The sequence below is a fragment of the Heterodontus francisci genome, chromosome 5 (genome assembly GCF_036365525.1).
Source record: "Heterodontus francisci isolate sHetFra1 chromosome 5, sHetFra1.hap1, whole genome shotgun sequence".
Classification (NCBI taxonomy): Eukaryota; Metazoa; Chordata; class Chondrichthyes; order Heterodontiformes; family Heterodontidae; genus Heterodontus; species Heterodontus francisci.
Window position 1 is genome coordinate 190,580,145 of NC_090375.1, and position 16,042 is coordinate 190,596,186.

Consider the following 16,042-nt stretch of genomic DNA (forward strand, 5'->3'; position numbering starts at 1 on the left):
GGAAATTAGCAGACATTTCGTCTCTCTCCTCGATCTCTGACTGCCACCCCCCCCCCCCCCCATCCTCTCGCTCTCTCTCTGTCCGTCTCTCTCTGACCCCGTCCCCCCACCACCAACCCCCCCCCGCCCCCCTCCCCGTCCCCCCACCTCTCTCAGACCTCTCTCTCTGTTTGCCTCTCTGTCTCTTTCTCTCTCATTCCTCTCTCTCTTTCTCCCCATCTCCCTCTCTCTATCCCCTCACTCTCTGTCCTCTCTCTCTCTCTCTCTCTCTGTCCCCCCCCCCTCCCCACTCTCTGACAGTTGCAGGGAGCGCGAGCACTCAGCACAGCAGCTTTGTGGTTGGTCAGTTTCTTAAAAAGGAATTGCAAGTCAGTTTCACAGCTGACAGGCGCTGATGTCGGGAGTAGCAGTTTCCCAACTTTGGCAGCTTCGGGGTTTTACGGCGGTTCCAGGTTTTCTTAACTTTTAAAAGCCTGCCGGTAAACCCTGAATCTGTCCGAAGTTGGTAAACCTCTGTTCCCGCTCCCAGCACATGTCAACTGTGAAACTGACAAGATTTTTTTAAAACGCCAGTCTGGCAGAAGAAACCAATGGAAAATTTCTCATCTCTGAAATACATCCACCTTTGGCGAGCCAGATCCTGGCCTGTGGGCCGTATGTTCGACAACCTTGTGTTAAATTCACACATGAACATGTGGAGGCAAAGATGATTCATCTCAGTAATTCTTTGACCTCCATTATTGTTTTATTAGACAACTAAAACATTGTGAAAATATATATCACAAGATATAAACCTTCCCATCAGCATTGCCATTTTGAATGCAGTAGTTTGACACTCTCAAAGCACAGAGGCAGGAATTTTTCTTTCCTCCTTGAGCTGTTTTGTCTGATGACACTTTCATTCATAGATGTCTGCAGAGTCTGTGCCTCGAAGGTCTGAGGTTGGAGGGGCAATGATGGGCAGGTAGATGGCAGCGGGGGACTTGAGCAGTCTATAATGTCTCTGCTCATTTTGCATTTGTCTCCGAGGTATTTGTGTCCAGAAGGGATAGTGGAGCACTGGTTGTGCTCATGTCCTGTTATCCATGCGACTTATCTCTGCCAGTTTGATGTGCCTACTGGACGAGGCTGGGTGATGGGCTGAGGAGTGGATCCATCTGCTCTGAAATGCATACACCTGACATGCCCAGAGTGGGCACATCACAGGGCATGTCTTTTAATTCAATGTAATTCATGCAGTCTCTCAGTCCTGTGTGTGCTTATCCTGAGAAAGGTTGCAGTGATGAAGCCTGACAGTTGTCATCCAAGGAGCCTGAAGGATAGCCTCACAAAACGACACATTAGACATACTAATGATGTATCCTCCTGGAATAATGCTTTTTTTTCTCTCAACTTTTCCTCAATGACCACAGGGATACTTGCTACTCAGGCACAGCGCAGAGAGTATATCTGTGGAGAGCATGGAAAGAGTTTCAGCCAATCCAGGCACCTCAGGACACATATGAGATCCCACACAGGTAGGGATTGTTTCCATTATGTCGTACCACCACCTATTCCTTTCGGTGTTGCTCGTATTTCATTATTAAAGTCCTTCCCACCCCACACCCCTGTCCCCACCCGTCTTAAGCACCTCTTGTAAAAATAACCCTGTCTCTAATTGACAGATGTGTACAAACCCGTCTCGGATCTGTAATACTAATTAATTTCTGTAGTTAAAAACTCAATATATGCTGTAAGCAAATGCTATTGTTTCTTGAGCTGTAAAGTAACCTTTTACATATTTATCAGATGTCATTGTCACAGTTCGAATTGGACATGTAAATGAATTTGGTTGCCAACAGCACTAAGAATGTGAAGTGTAGATAACATCCATTTTAATATAATCAGCATTCTCACAGAGTTCCGGCTCATTTAGTGAAACAGCTATTATGGATGTTACTGACCCACTAATACTGACCATGCTTTACATTTGTCCAAATATTGTAAACTTGCAAGAGCTATATTTCCTTTTTTTAAAATTTTTGGCTCTGTTTCCGCCAACTTCCTGAAAATTCTGGTGGTCGTTTTTGCACTGTCTTGTCTTCCCTTACCTGCCTTTCCTCTCCGAAACTCAAGACTGACTCTGCAGAATTTATTTAATCTCACCATGGGGACAGATTCCTCAGAGAATTAACTTTAATTTTCTCTGTGGTTGGATTGATTTGTTTTGTTTTTATAAATATTATGCCTATGCTATTTGGAATGCCAGCACAATATCAGTAGGAGAGATTTGTGGGTCATTGCCCGCCAATTTGCCTACTTTAGAGCCATATCCCGTGCTGCTGTTGCTGCATGAGCCTGTGCTAAAAGCAGTTTGACTGAAGATGGGTAACAGGTTAGCTAAAGGCAGAAGGAAAGTGAAGAAAAGTCCAGTAAGTAGCAGGGCTTAGAGGGCAGTGTGTTGTTCTAGGATCGGGGAACTTCAGATTAGTCTCCTGGTTCTGCTCTGAATTGGTGGCCCCATTAAAACAAATGGAGTTACCATCGGCCTCAAGGCAATCTTTTCCTCTCACTGAAGTCACTAGGGTGACAGTGGAGGGAAAGAGACCCAAAATGGGGAGTCTCTTTTGGCGGGCAAATTGACCTCTCTTTCAGTAAAAGAAGGGCGTGGGTTCAGATCCCACTCTGGAGATTTGAGCCCACAATCTGAGCTGACACCCCAGTGCACTACTGAGGGAATGCTGCACTGTTGGAGATGCTAGGCTGGATTTTACTGGGCCACTGATGTTGGGGGTCGTGGCGGGGGTTCCGGAAAATGGCTGCATGAGGGGCCCCATATTGCCAGTGACTGTGAGGCCTCGTGGCAAATACCGGGCCACAATTTAAATATTTAAATGTATTAAAATGATTGAATTAAATATTTACCCGCTCCCGCAGTCCCCTTCGGAGATCCGATGCGGAACACTGGTGGGGAGAGGGGAGCATGGGCATTATTTCAGAGTGGGGGATGGGAGGGAGCGGGGAAAACAATTCTGATTGGTAGAGGGGATGGTGGGAAAGGGTTGAAGGTAAAAGTTACTGAACATTTGGGGGGCGGGGGAGGTCAGGTACTCAAGGTAAGTATTTTGTGGGGTGAGAGGGCAAGGAATTAAGTAAATGGATATTGGGGGGGGTGGTGGTGGGAGAGGGGGTGGAAACATTTCTTTCATTATTCAAATAGATTTTAATACACCTATTCCTTCAAATATTGAAATCCAATGTTAGGGCTGGAAGCCCTTTCAAAAGGGCACCGAATTTCCTACATTACAAGAGTGACTATACTTCAGATACTGCTTCATTGTAAAGTGTTTTGGGACGCTGGGAGGACATAAAAGTTACTCTAGAAATTTTGAATAAAACAATTTTTCTCAGTACAGGGTGTAATCCCTTTAGACTTGCCTTCCTTTTTTAAAAAACGCAATTAAACACATGCCTGTAGTTTACTGCTTCATTTTATGTTTCTTAAACACTAGAAAAAAATAGCATGTATATCAGTGATGTAATAAAACAGAAATTTTGAACGATGGAAAAAAAGTCTTCAAAATATCATAGCTAAATAAAAATTTCTACAATTTATAATTTTCATTGTTTTATATTTAATCGCATAAAAGGCTTTATTAAAGTTGCTGATCCTCAGTTTTTGAAAACAGCTGTCCTTTAAAAGTCACCTGTCCAGAGACACCATTTGTTTGTAGTGACTGACAAATGTACCTGCGAAATATGTCAATAATGTCTACTTCTGGGGCTCAATTCAACAACAACTTGCATTTATGTAGTGCCTTTAACATAGTAAAACGTCACAAGGTGCTTCACAGGAGCATTACCAAACAGCATTTGAAGTAGAGCCACAGAGAGAAATATTAGGACAGGTGAACAAAAGCTTGGACTAAGAGGTAGATTTAAAGGGCGGCACAGTGGCACAGTGGTTAGCACCGCAGCCTCACAGCTCCAGGGACCCGGGTTCGATTCCGGGTACTGCCTGTGTGGAGTTTGCAAGTTCTCCCTGTGTCTGCGTGGGTTTTCTCCGGGTGCTCCGGTTTCCTCCCACAAGCCAAAAGACTTGCAGGTTGATAGGTAAATTGGTCTTTATAAATTGTCACTAGTATAGGTAGGTGGTAGGGAAATATAGGGACAGGTGGGGATGTTTGGTAGGAATATGGGATTAGTGTAGGATTAGTATAAATGGGTGGTTGCTGTTCGGCACAGACTCGGTGGGCCGAAGGGCCTGTTTCAGTGCTGTGTTTCTAATCTAATCTAATCTTAAAGCGGGATAGGTCGATAGGCGGAGAGGCTTAGGGAGGGATTCCAGATATTGGGGCCCTGGCACCTGAAGGCACCAGTGGAGGAGTGATAGAAATTGGGGACGCACAAGAGGCCAGAATTGAAGGAGCGCAGAGATCTTGGAGGGTTATAAGAGCAGAAGAGATTACAGAGATGGGGCTAGGACTGGGGTGCAAGGGCATGGAGGGATTTGAAAACCAGGTTGAGAATTTTAAAATCAAGATTCTTCCGGACTGGGAGCCTGTGTAGGTCAGCAAGCACAGCAGGTGATGGGTGAATGAGACTTGGTGCGTGTTAGGATATGGCAGCAAATTGCCAGATGGAGGGTGGAAGGTGCAAGGCTGGACAGGATAGCATTGGAATAATAAAATCTGGAGGTAACAAAGACATGGATGAGGGTAATTTCTTAATACTTCATAAATCTCAATGGTCTGATTTTGAATTTGATGTTCAGTAATTGCTATAGATAAATAAAGGATTCATTATGCCTTCTTAACCACCTTATCGACCTGTCCTGCTACCTTCAGGGATCTGTGGACATTCACTCCGAGGTCCCTCACTTCCTCTACAACTCTCAGTATTTTCCCATTTATCGTGTATTCCTTTGCCTTGTTTGACCTCCCCAAATGCATCACCTCACACTTCTCCAGGTTGAATTCCATTTTCCACTTTTCTGTCCGTCTGACCAGACCATCAATATTTTCCTGCAGCCTACAGCTATCCTCTTCACTATCTACCACACGGCCAATCTTTGTGTCGTCTGCAAACTTCTTGATCATGCCCCCTACATTTATGCCCAAATCGTTAATATATACTACAAAAAACAGGTGACCGAATACCGAGCCCTGCGGAACTCCACTGGAAACAGCCCTCCAGTCGCGAAAACACCCATCAACAATTACCCTTTGTTTCCTGCCACTGAGCCAATTTTGTATCCACCTTGCTGCATTTCCCTGGATCCCATGGGATTTTTTTTTAACCAGTCTGCCATGTGGGACCTTGTCAAAAGCCTTGCTAAGATCCATGTAGACCACATCAACTACACTACCCTCATCAATCTTCCCTGTTACTTCTTCAAAAAATTTGATCAAGTTGGTCAAACAAGATCTTCCCTTAATAAATCCATGCTGATTATCCTTGATTAACCTGTGCCTTTCTAAGTGACAGTTTATCCTGTCTCTCAGAATAGATTCCAATAATTTACCCACTACTGAGGTTAGACAGACAGGCCTGTAATTATTTGGTCTATCCTTTGCTCCCTTTTTAAACAGAGGTACAATGTTAGCAGTTCTCCAATCCTCCAGCACCACACCTGTATCCAGTGATGACTGGAAAATGATGGTCAGACCTTCTGCTATTTCCTCTCTTGCTTCTTTTAACAGCCTAGGGTACATTTCATCTGGCCCAGGTTATTTATTCACTTTCAAGGATGCTAATCCCATTAATACTTCCTCTCTCCTATGTTCATCACATCCAATACTTCACACGCCTCCTCCTTAACTACAATATCTGCATCGTCCCCCTCTTTTGTGAAGACAGAGGCAAAGTATTCATTAAGAACCATACCAACATCTTCCGCCCCTACACATAGGTTACCTTTTTGGTCTTTTATGGGCTCTACTCTCTCCTTAGTTATCCTCCTGCTCTTAATGTGTTGATAAAACATCTTTGGGTTCACCTTAATTTTGCTTGTCAATATTCTTTCATGCCCTCTCTTTGCTTTCATAATTTCCTTTTAGATTTCACCCCTCCACTTTCTATACTCCTCTTGGCTGTCTATAATATTGAGATCTCGGTGTTGGACATCATCTTTCCTTTTCTGCCTTATCTTACCCTGTAGGCTCCTTGCCATCCATGGGGCTCTAGATTTGGATGTCTCACCCTTTTTCTTTGTGGGAACATGTTACTCTGACTTCCCACTGTTCTGACATTGATTTACCTTCAAGTAGTTGTTTCCAGTCCACTTTCGCTAAATCACGCCTCAGTTTAGTAAAATTGGCCTTACCCCAATTGAGAACTCTAACTCCTGCTCTATCTCTGTCCATGATCTAACTGAATGGTGGAACAGGCTCAAGGGGCTGAATGGCCTACTCCTGTTTCTATGTAAAGGCAGCATTGCCCAGGCACCCTGATAAGCATTACAACTGGCTAAGGCTGCACAGTATATGAATTACTGTAGTCAAAAAGTAAATGTATATCAGATGCTTTAGCATCAGCAATTTATGCGTTAGTTATTTTAATATTCAGAAAATGCAGTCCTTAGCTATAGACAGTCATTAAGAATCAAGTCTGATCGTTAAGCCTGCAGTGGATTTAGCTTGTGAAGAAGACATCCGTATATGATATAAGACAGTCAGATAAGTAAGTGCATCATTATAAGTGTGAATGATGCATGGGTAAGCCAGAGTGATGAAAAGTGACAGAGGCCAAATGGTAAGTAATGCAAGCAGCGGGCACTCTTACTCAAATGTTTATAATTAATGTTGTCAGTGATTGCTTTCTTCAGCATAAATGTTCAAATTAAAAAGGGCAGTGGCTCCAGGCAGCTATTAGCACACTCTCCAACTCTAAGTGTTGTATTAAATTGCTATTTTCTGGCCACAAGCTAACCATCTTAGTAACTGGTATCTTTTGTGATTGTACTATTAAACTGCAGTAATAGCTTAAAAACAAATGAGACTTTTATCCTCAGTTGGCAACATAATCTGGTTACTGCTAGGTTAGATGTGTGCTAAAGGAGCATTCCAGGACAGAATTACCTAGAATTTACAGGATGGAAACAGGCCATTCGGCCCAACTGGTCTGTGCCAGTGTCTATGCTTCATACGAGACTCCTTCATCTCACCCTGTCAGCATTTTCCTTTCTCCCTCATGTATTTATTTAGTTTCCCCTTAAATGCATCTGTGCTATTCGCCTCAACTACTCCACGTGCTAGCGAGTTCCACAGTCTAACTATTGGGTACTGCAAAGGTCTTGTCTCAGAGATCACATCTTAAAATTGTAAACATTTCTAATATTAATTAATAACATCCCTGTGTTATACTCAAAAAATGAATAAGAAATATCCAATTATGTGTAGCCTAGCCTCTGATCAAAGCTGCCATTTTACCTGTCACAGAGAGTTGGATGCACATTGGGCTGGATTTTATTAGCCTGCCACTGAGAGTGGCGGCGGGTGCATGAAATGGCGGTGGTCCTGCCTGTGATGTCTGCAGCCACACGGGTGGCCATTTAGCATGATGACAGCAGCCATACCCCCCAATCACAGGCAGGAGTGGCATTGGCGACGCCATTAACAGCATCACCTGATGTTGGATTGCAGAGTTCCACCCTCCCCCACCACAGTACGCACTCACAGAGTTCCCCTCTTCCACCCCAGCAAATGAATCCACTTTTTTTTTATTCATTCATGGGATGTGGGCGTCACTGGCTATGCCAGCATTTATTGCCCATCCCTAAATGCCCTTGAGAAGGTGGTGGTGAGCTGCCTTCTTGAACCGCTGCAGTCCATTTGGGGTAGGTATACCCACAGTGCTGTTAGGAAGGGAGTTCCAGGCTTTTGACCCAGCGACAGTGAAGGAATGGCGATATAGTTCCAAGTCAGGATGGTGTGTGACTTGCAGGGGAACTTGCAGGTGGTGATGTTCCCATGTATTTGCTGCCCTTGTCCTTCTAGTTGGTAGAGGTCATGGGTTTGGAAGGTGCTGTCGAAGGAGCCTTGGTGCATTGCTGCACTGCATCTTGTAGATGGTACACACTGCTGCCACTGTGCGTCGGTGGTGGAGGGAGTGAATGTTTGTAGATGGGGTGCCAATCAAGCGGGCTGCTTTGTCCTGGATGGTGTTGAGCTTCTTGAGTGTTGTTGGAGCTGCACCCATCCAGGCAAGTTGAGAGTATTCGATCACACTCCTGACTTCTGCCTTGTAGATGGTGGACAGGCTTTGGGGAGTCAGGAGGTGAGTTACTCGCCTCAGGATTCCTAGCCTCTGACCTGCTCTTGTAGCTACGATATTTATATGGCTATTCCAGTTCAGTTTCTGGTCAATGGTAGCCCCTAGGATGTTGATAGTGGGGGAATTCAGCGATGGTAATGCTGTTGAATGTCAAGGGGAGATGGTTAGATTCTCTCTTGTTGGAGATGGTCATTGCTTGGCACTTGTGTGGCACGAATGATACTTGCCACTTATCAGCCAAGCCTGGATATTGTCCAGGTCTTGCTGCATCTCTACACGGACTGCTTCAGTATCTGAGGAGTCATTAATGGTGCTGAACATTGTGCAATCATCAGCGAACATCCCCACTTCTGACCTTATGATTGAAGGAAGGTCATTGATGAAGCAGCTGAAGATGGTTGGGCCGAGGACACTACCCTGAGGAACTCCTGCAGTGATGTCCTGGAGCTCAGATGATTGACCTCCAACAACCACAACCATCTTCCTTTGTGCTAGTATGACTCCAACCAGTGGAGGGTTTTCCCCCTGGTTCCCATTGACCTCAGTTTTGCTAGGGCTCCTTGATGCCATACTCGGTCAAATGCTGCCTTGATGTCAAGGGCAGTCACTCTCATCTCACCTCTTGAGTTCAGCTCTTTTGTCCATGTTTGAACCAAGGCTGTAATGAGGTCAGGAGCTGAGTGGCCCTGGTGGAACCCAAACTGAGCATCACTGAGCAGGTTATTGCTAAGCAAGTGCCGCTTGATGGCACTGTTGATGACACCTTCCATCGCTTTACTGATGATTGAGAGTAGGCTGATGGGGCGGTAATTGGCCGGGTTGGACTTGTCCTGCGTTTTGTGTACAGGACATACTTGAGCAATTTTCCACATTGTAGGGTAGATGTTAGTGTTGTAGCTGTACTGGAACAGCTTGGCTAGGGGCGCAGCAAGTTCTGGAGCACAGGTCTTCAGTACTATTGCCGGAATATTGTCAGGGCCCATAGCTTTTGCAGTATCCAGTGCCTTCAGTTGTTTCTTGATATCACGCGGAGTGAATCGAATTGGCTGAAGTCTGACATCTGTGATGCTGGGAATTTCAGGAGGAGGCCGAGATGGATCATCAACTTGGCACTTCTGGCTGAAGATTGTTGCAAATGCTTGTCTTATCTTTCGCACTGATGCGCTGGGCTCTCCCATCAATGAGGATGGGGATATTTGTGGAGCCACCTCCTCCAGTTAGTTGTTTAATTGTCCACCACCATTCACGGCTGGATGTGACAGGACTGCAGAGCTTAGATCTGATCCTTTGGTTATGGGATCTCTTAGCTCTGTCTATCGCATGCTGCTTACTCAGTTTGGCAATCGCAGATAGTTCTGTGTTGTAGCTTCACCAGATTGACACCTCATTTTTTTGAGGTATGCCTGGTGCTGCTCCTGTCATGCCCTCCTGCACTCTTCATTGAGCCAGGGTTGGTCTCCTGGCTTGATGGTAATGGTAGAGTGGGGGATATGCCAGGCCATGAGGTTACAGACTGTGATTGAGTACAATTCTGCAGCTGCTGATGGCCCACAGCACCTCATGGATGCCCAGTTTTGCATTGCTAGATCCGTTCGAAATCTGTCCCATTTAGCACGGTGGTAGTGCCACACAACACGATGGAGGGTATCCTCAATGTGAAGGCGGGACTTTGTCTCCACAAGGACTGTGCGGTGGTCACTCCTACCAATACAGTCATGGACAGATGCATCTGCGGCAGGCAGATTGGTGAGGTCGAGGTCAAGTATGTTTTCCCCTCTTGTTGGTTCCCTCACCACCTGCCGCAGACCCAATCTAGCAGATATGTCCTTTAGGACTCGGTCAGTAGTGGTGCTACTGAGCCACTCTTGGTGATGGACATTGAAGTCCCCCACCCAGAGTACATTTTGTGCCCTCGCCACCCTCAGTGCTTCCTCCAAGTGCTGTTCAACATGGAGGAGTACTGAGTCATCAGCTGAGGGAGGGCGGTAGGTGGTAATCAGTCGGAGGTTACCTTGCCCATGTTTGACCTGATGCCATGAGACTTCATGGGGTCCGGAGTCGATGTTGAGGACTCCCAGGGCAACTCCCTCCCTACTGTTTACCACTGTGCCACCACCTCTGGTGGGTCTGTCCTGCCGGTGGGGCAGGACATACCCAGGGATGGTGATGACAGTGTCTGGGACATTGTCTGTAAGGTATGATTCCGTGAGTATGACTATGTCAGGCTGTTGCTTGACTAGTCTGTGGGACAGCTCTCCCAACTTTGGCACAAGCCCCCAGATGTTAGTAAGGAGGACTTTGCAGGGTCGACAGGGCTGGAGTTCCCTCCTTTCTTCACATCTGCAGATTGAGCTCAGCAGCAATGTCCGATGTGAAACAAAAATCCACAAGATAACAATGCAGAACTTGCCTAACCTCTGGAGGCACCGATGACTCTCGCCTCGGCCGCACCAGCTTTTGAAAGACGGGAAAGTGAAGGCACATGAGTGCTGCACGTCATGCATACAAATGGGAAAGCCTGGTAGGATTGCAGTGATTTAGATATAAATTCATGCAAAGCAGTGTGCAACAGATTTATATTACGATCCTGTCACAGCGGAGGTGCTGCCATGGAACGTCGCCACCTCCAAGAGTTTCAGAAATCGGCATTATGGCGTCGGGTTCCGTGGCGGACAACTCCGTGCCGATTCTCCGGCCGCCCCCCCCCCCCCCCCCCCCCCCGCTAAAAAACCCGCCTTCTACAGGACCATGAAATCCAGCCCATTGAGTGAAAATTGTAATGCGAGGCCAGTTATGCTAGATAGTATAACATGGAATCTGCAGCACAGAAACCAGCCATTCGACCCAACTGCTCTAAGCTAGAATGAGCAATAAATTAGAACATGTGTAATAGCTTCTTAACGTAGGCTGGAAATTTATGTGGGAGGTAGGAGACAGAGAGTAGGGATAAAGGGAACATATTTTGATTGGCAGCTGTGACAAGCGGTGTCCCCAAAAGATGTAATCTGGGACCTCTCAACTTTTCACCAGATTTATTAATGATTTAGATAAAAGAATAGAGAGCTGTATATCCAGGTTTGCCAATGACAATAAATGAGGAGGCACAGTAAGTTTTGTAGATGGGAGCAGAAAGTTACAAAGGGCATTTATAGATTAATTGAATTGACAAAACGATGGCACATGGAGTTCTATGTGGGCAAGTGTGAGTCATCTGCCTTAGACCCAACAAAGACATATCAAGAACAGGGGGCATAAATATAAGTATTTCTCAAAATAGGCAGCGTAGAGTTCTCAAAGAAAATTCATACTTAACCAACCTGGCAGATGGAATTTATTACTGACAACTGTGAGGTGTGGGATTTTGGCAGATTAGGGAGAGGCAATATATATTCAGTGGCAGAGTTCTAAAGAGTGTGCAGGAACAGAGAGACTGCAGGTGCATGTGCATCGATCTTTGAAGGTGGCAGGACATAATGAGAGACTGGCTAGTAAAGCATATGGGATCTTGGACTTCATAAATAAAGGCATTGAGTACAAAAGCAGAGACGTTATGCTGAACCTTTATAAAGCTCTGGTTAGGCCCCAACTGCAGTGTTGCGTCCAGTTCTGGTCACCACACTTCAGGAAGGATGTGAGGGTCCTTGAGAGGGTGCAGAGGAGATTTACCAGAATGGTTCCAGGGATGGAGGATTTTAGTCACAAGGTTAGGTTGGAAAAGCTGGGGTTGTTCTCCATAGAGCAAAGGAGATTGAGGGGAGATTTAGTAGAAGAGTACAAGATTATGACAGGTTTAGATAAGTTAGACAAGGAAAACCTGTTCCCATTAACTAATGGTACAAGGACTAGGGGACACGGATTGAAGGTTTTGGGCAAGACATGGAGGGGGAAATATGAGGAAGAACCTTTTTACGCAGCGGGTGATAATGACCTGGAACTCGCTGCCCACAAGGGTGGTGGAAGTCGAAACAATCAATGACTTCAAAAGAAAATTGGATGGCCACTTGAAGGAAATAAACTTGCAGGGCTACGGGGATCGAGTGGGGGAGTGGGACTGACTAAAGAGCTCCATGGAGAGCTGGCATGGACTCAGTGGGCCAAATGGCTTCCATCAGTGCCGTAACTGACTCTGTAACTCTTTCAATAACAGAAAGCCTGAATGAGGATAATGCAGTGGGGCGGAACAGTGGCACAGTGGTTAGCACTGCAGCCTCACAGCTCCAGCGACCTGGGTTCAATTCTGGGTACGCCTGTGCGGAGTTTGCAAGTTCTCCCTGTGTCTGCGTGGGTTTCCTCCGGGTGCTCCGGTTTCCTCCCACAAGCCAAAAGACTTGCAGGTTGGTAGGTAAATTGGCCATTATAAATTTCCCCTAGTATAGGTAGATGGTAGGGAAATATAGGGACAGGTGGGGATGTGGTAGGAATATGGGATTAGTGTAGGATTGGTATAAATGGGTGGTTGATGGTCGGCACAGACTCGGTGGGCCGAAGGGCCTGTTTCAGTGCTGTATCTCTAAACAAAATAAACAGTGGATGTGGTTTATATGAAGTTTCAGAAGGCCTTCGATAAGGTGGCACATCATGGCACAGGTCAGGATGTGTGGAGTCTTAGCATGAAAAATTAACCCAAGTCACTTAACAGAGTCAGAATCAGCAAAATAGTCACTGAGCCAAAGAAAAGAAAGACTTGCGTTTCTATAGCGCCTTTCATGACCTCAGGATGTCGCAAAGCAGTTTACTGCCAATGGAGTACTTTTGATGTGTAGTCACTGTTGTAATGTAGGAAATGCGGCAGTCAGTTTGTGCAAACAACAATGTGATAATGACCAGATAATCTGTTTTTAGTGACTTTGGTTGATGGATAAATATTGGCCAGAACAGCAGGGATAACTCCCCCTCTCTTCTTCAAAATAGTGCCAGTGGGATCTTTTATGTACACTTAAGAGGACAGACATGGTCTTGGTTTAACATCTCATCTGAAAGACAGCACTTCTGACAATCTAACACTCCCTCAGTACTGCACTGGAGTGTCAGTCTAGATTTTGCATTCAAGTCTCTGGAGTGGGATTTGAATCCACAGCCTTCTGACACAGGGCTACCCACTGATTCACAATGAGGTGTCAAAGAGGGTGACATCATGAAAGGTGACCACGAGATGGGGTTAAAGGAGGGTTTTTAAACAAAGAGAGTGAAGTGGAGAGGCATAGAGGTTTAAGGAGGGAATTCCAGAATGTGTGACCCAGGCAATTGAAGGCACGGCCAGCTATGGTTTGGCAAATGGGAGGGGCGATATACCGGAGGCCAGAGTTGGAGGAGCACAGAGTTCAGCGGTAGATGAGGGTTTCAGCAGCATATGGGCTGAGACGGGCAATGTTAAGGAGGTGGAAGCAGGCAGTCTTTATGATGGAGAAGATAATGGGATGGATGCTTATTTCTGGGTTGAGTAGGATGGCAAGATTGCTAACAGTCTGATCAGGGATAAAAATAGGGAGAAAACCACACACTGACAGGGGTTTAAATAGAAAGCTGCCAGGACAGGCTTCCACCCACAGACACAGATGCAGAAGAGTAGTTAGAAATGATTTTGTTTAAGTCATGCAGCTGAGTTGAGTGAGTCTGAACATAAGCCTGTTTATTTCACAGATAGAGCAACAATTATGATCAGCTTCACTCAATTCATTCAGGGCAACGTGTCTTCAGGTAACAATAAAAAGAAAATGAACGTGCTGTGCTTCCCCACATCAATAGTTTTGTTTGACTTAAGCAAGAATAACTTTCTAAAAAAAAACGTCCCAACAAAAATGAGCTCCAGACTTGGAAGGGATTGCTTTCTGGGAAAAAATATTTTCATTTAAATAAAAAGTGAGCTAGTTACAAAGCTCAGATGCTTTTAGTGGGAGATATGTACTGGAAATTTATACCATTGATCATGGAAAACAGCCATCAGCTCCGTTTTTAGCAATCATTCCATTGATTTGAGGTTTAGAGATTCTAAGCAACTTTTCTACGATATGTGTCAGTGAGGTTGTGCATCTGTGCCTGTGGCATGTTGGGGGAAGGTTGGATCCTAACTGTGATCAGAATACCTCCTTGCTTTCTCCTCTCTTCTGCTACTCCTGAACAACAAATAGTTCTCACTATTTTTACACGAGGTATGAATCACTTTGTGAAAACAATCAGTCTTACTCTGTATAAAAATAAAAACAGAGCATGTTTAAAACAATGCTACCACAGTTGAGGTCACGGGACCTCAAGCAGATCCTACAAAGAAACTACAAGTACTGTGTGTCCTTAAACACTTTATATTGAAATAATCTATTAATATAGTCCTTGGCCAATATCTCTTTCACATGTGTTTGCATTGAAGAGGAAAATTATCTTTGCAGACATCCCGCAAGGCCAGTTAACAAAGTTCTCTGACTAAAAGCAACTATTTAACAAAACTAGTGCACAGATACTAGGGGCTGATGCCAATAAAAATATCATTCTCCATGCCCTGAACCCAAAGCACAGCACAAGGCAATAAGCCGTACAGCATTCCCAAGAGGTGAAATTGTTTCGACATAGATCATTAATAAGGGCTTTCTGCATGGGAACTGCGAGGAAAGGACTGCTGTAAGAGGAGTATGTTTTTGAGTGACATGAGCTGCATTGAAGAGGCATTTCCTGCACAAACAGCAGGAGCCATCTATCGGACAAGTGTTTGCACATCTCAAGGTTAGAACATTAGCAGAGTGCACCCAATTTGTTCACTGAGACACAATGGGAGCATTGAGACTCTGGAAGTAGCGTAGAACAAAGCTAATTACTGACACCAGAGGACTAGCTGTTAGGAAGTATTGGAGACACTTGGAGTTTTTTCGCCTTTTAAAGGATTTACTGTAAATAAAAGGGAATCGCATGAAAAAACATTTAACATGGTAAATAGGATGGAGAAGAAAAAATCCAGCACACTGCTGTCAAGCTAAACTGGGACACTAAGACAAGGAGGTTCAAAGTAGCAACTGGCAAATTTAGTGAAACATTAATTGCTGACATTTTCTTTGTACAACGAGGGATGAACAGATGTCCAGTTAAAAGAGCGGAGGTAAAGCACCCTGCAATCTATTGTAGTGGGGCTGTCAGTTCTTTCTGGATAGACAAGCTGAATGGCTTTCCACATTCATAAAATCAGAGAAATTTATGGTACAGAAGGAAGCCTTTCAGTCCACCATGTCTGTGCTGGTCAAAGAAAAGAGCTGTCTAGCCTAATCTCACTTACCAGCTCTTGATCAGTAGCCTTGGATATGCACTCAATGTGCCACAACCTACAAGTATTTTTTAAAATGAGATGAGGGTTTCTGCCTCTATCACCCTTTCCGGAAATGAGTTCCGAAAGCCCACCACTCTCTGAGTGAAAAAGATACTCCAAAACTCCCCTCTAATCCTTCTACCAATTACTTTAAATCATACTTTAATTCATAACTAGCTTATAGTTTTCAAACGTTATAAACATTCCTTACGCCTCTTTTTATATTTGCTCCCATGTCTTGCGGATATACCTCAAAACCAACACCCGAGACAGGTCAAGGGTCATTTGCTTTAAAAATGTTGCCACTAAATTCTTAAAGGAACAGGCACTCAGAATCTCCTGTTTTCCTCCATACCCTGAAGGAGTATTCCTTTGCACCATGACCACCCATGGGAGTTTCACAAGATCTTCATTCATGTGGCTTAATCTTCATTCATCCAGATCCTGTAGTAAATTTCTGTGATCAGAATGTGGAAGTAACTGTTTTGAACATCATTTTAT

The 16,042-nt window shown here is 44.8% G+C and overlaps 1 protein-coding gene across 8 annotated transcripts in view; it reads left to right on the forward strand.

Annotated features, from left to right (window-relative positions):
* Positions 1–16,042, forward strand: part of znf516 (zinc finger protein 516) — a 258,381-nt gene that overhangs the window by 122,232 nt on the left and 120,107 nt on the right. For all 8 annotated transcript variants that reach the window (XM_068032496.1, XM_068032499.1, XM_068032502.1 and 5 more), the window contains one exon: positions 1,413–1,517. In XM_068032496.1, the coding sequence (XP_067888597.1) occupies positions 1,413–1,517 (105 nt within the window). The remainder of the gene's footprint in view (positions 1–1,412; positions 1,518–16,042) is intronic.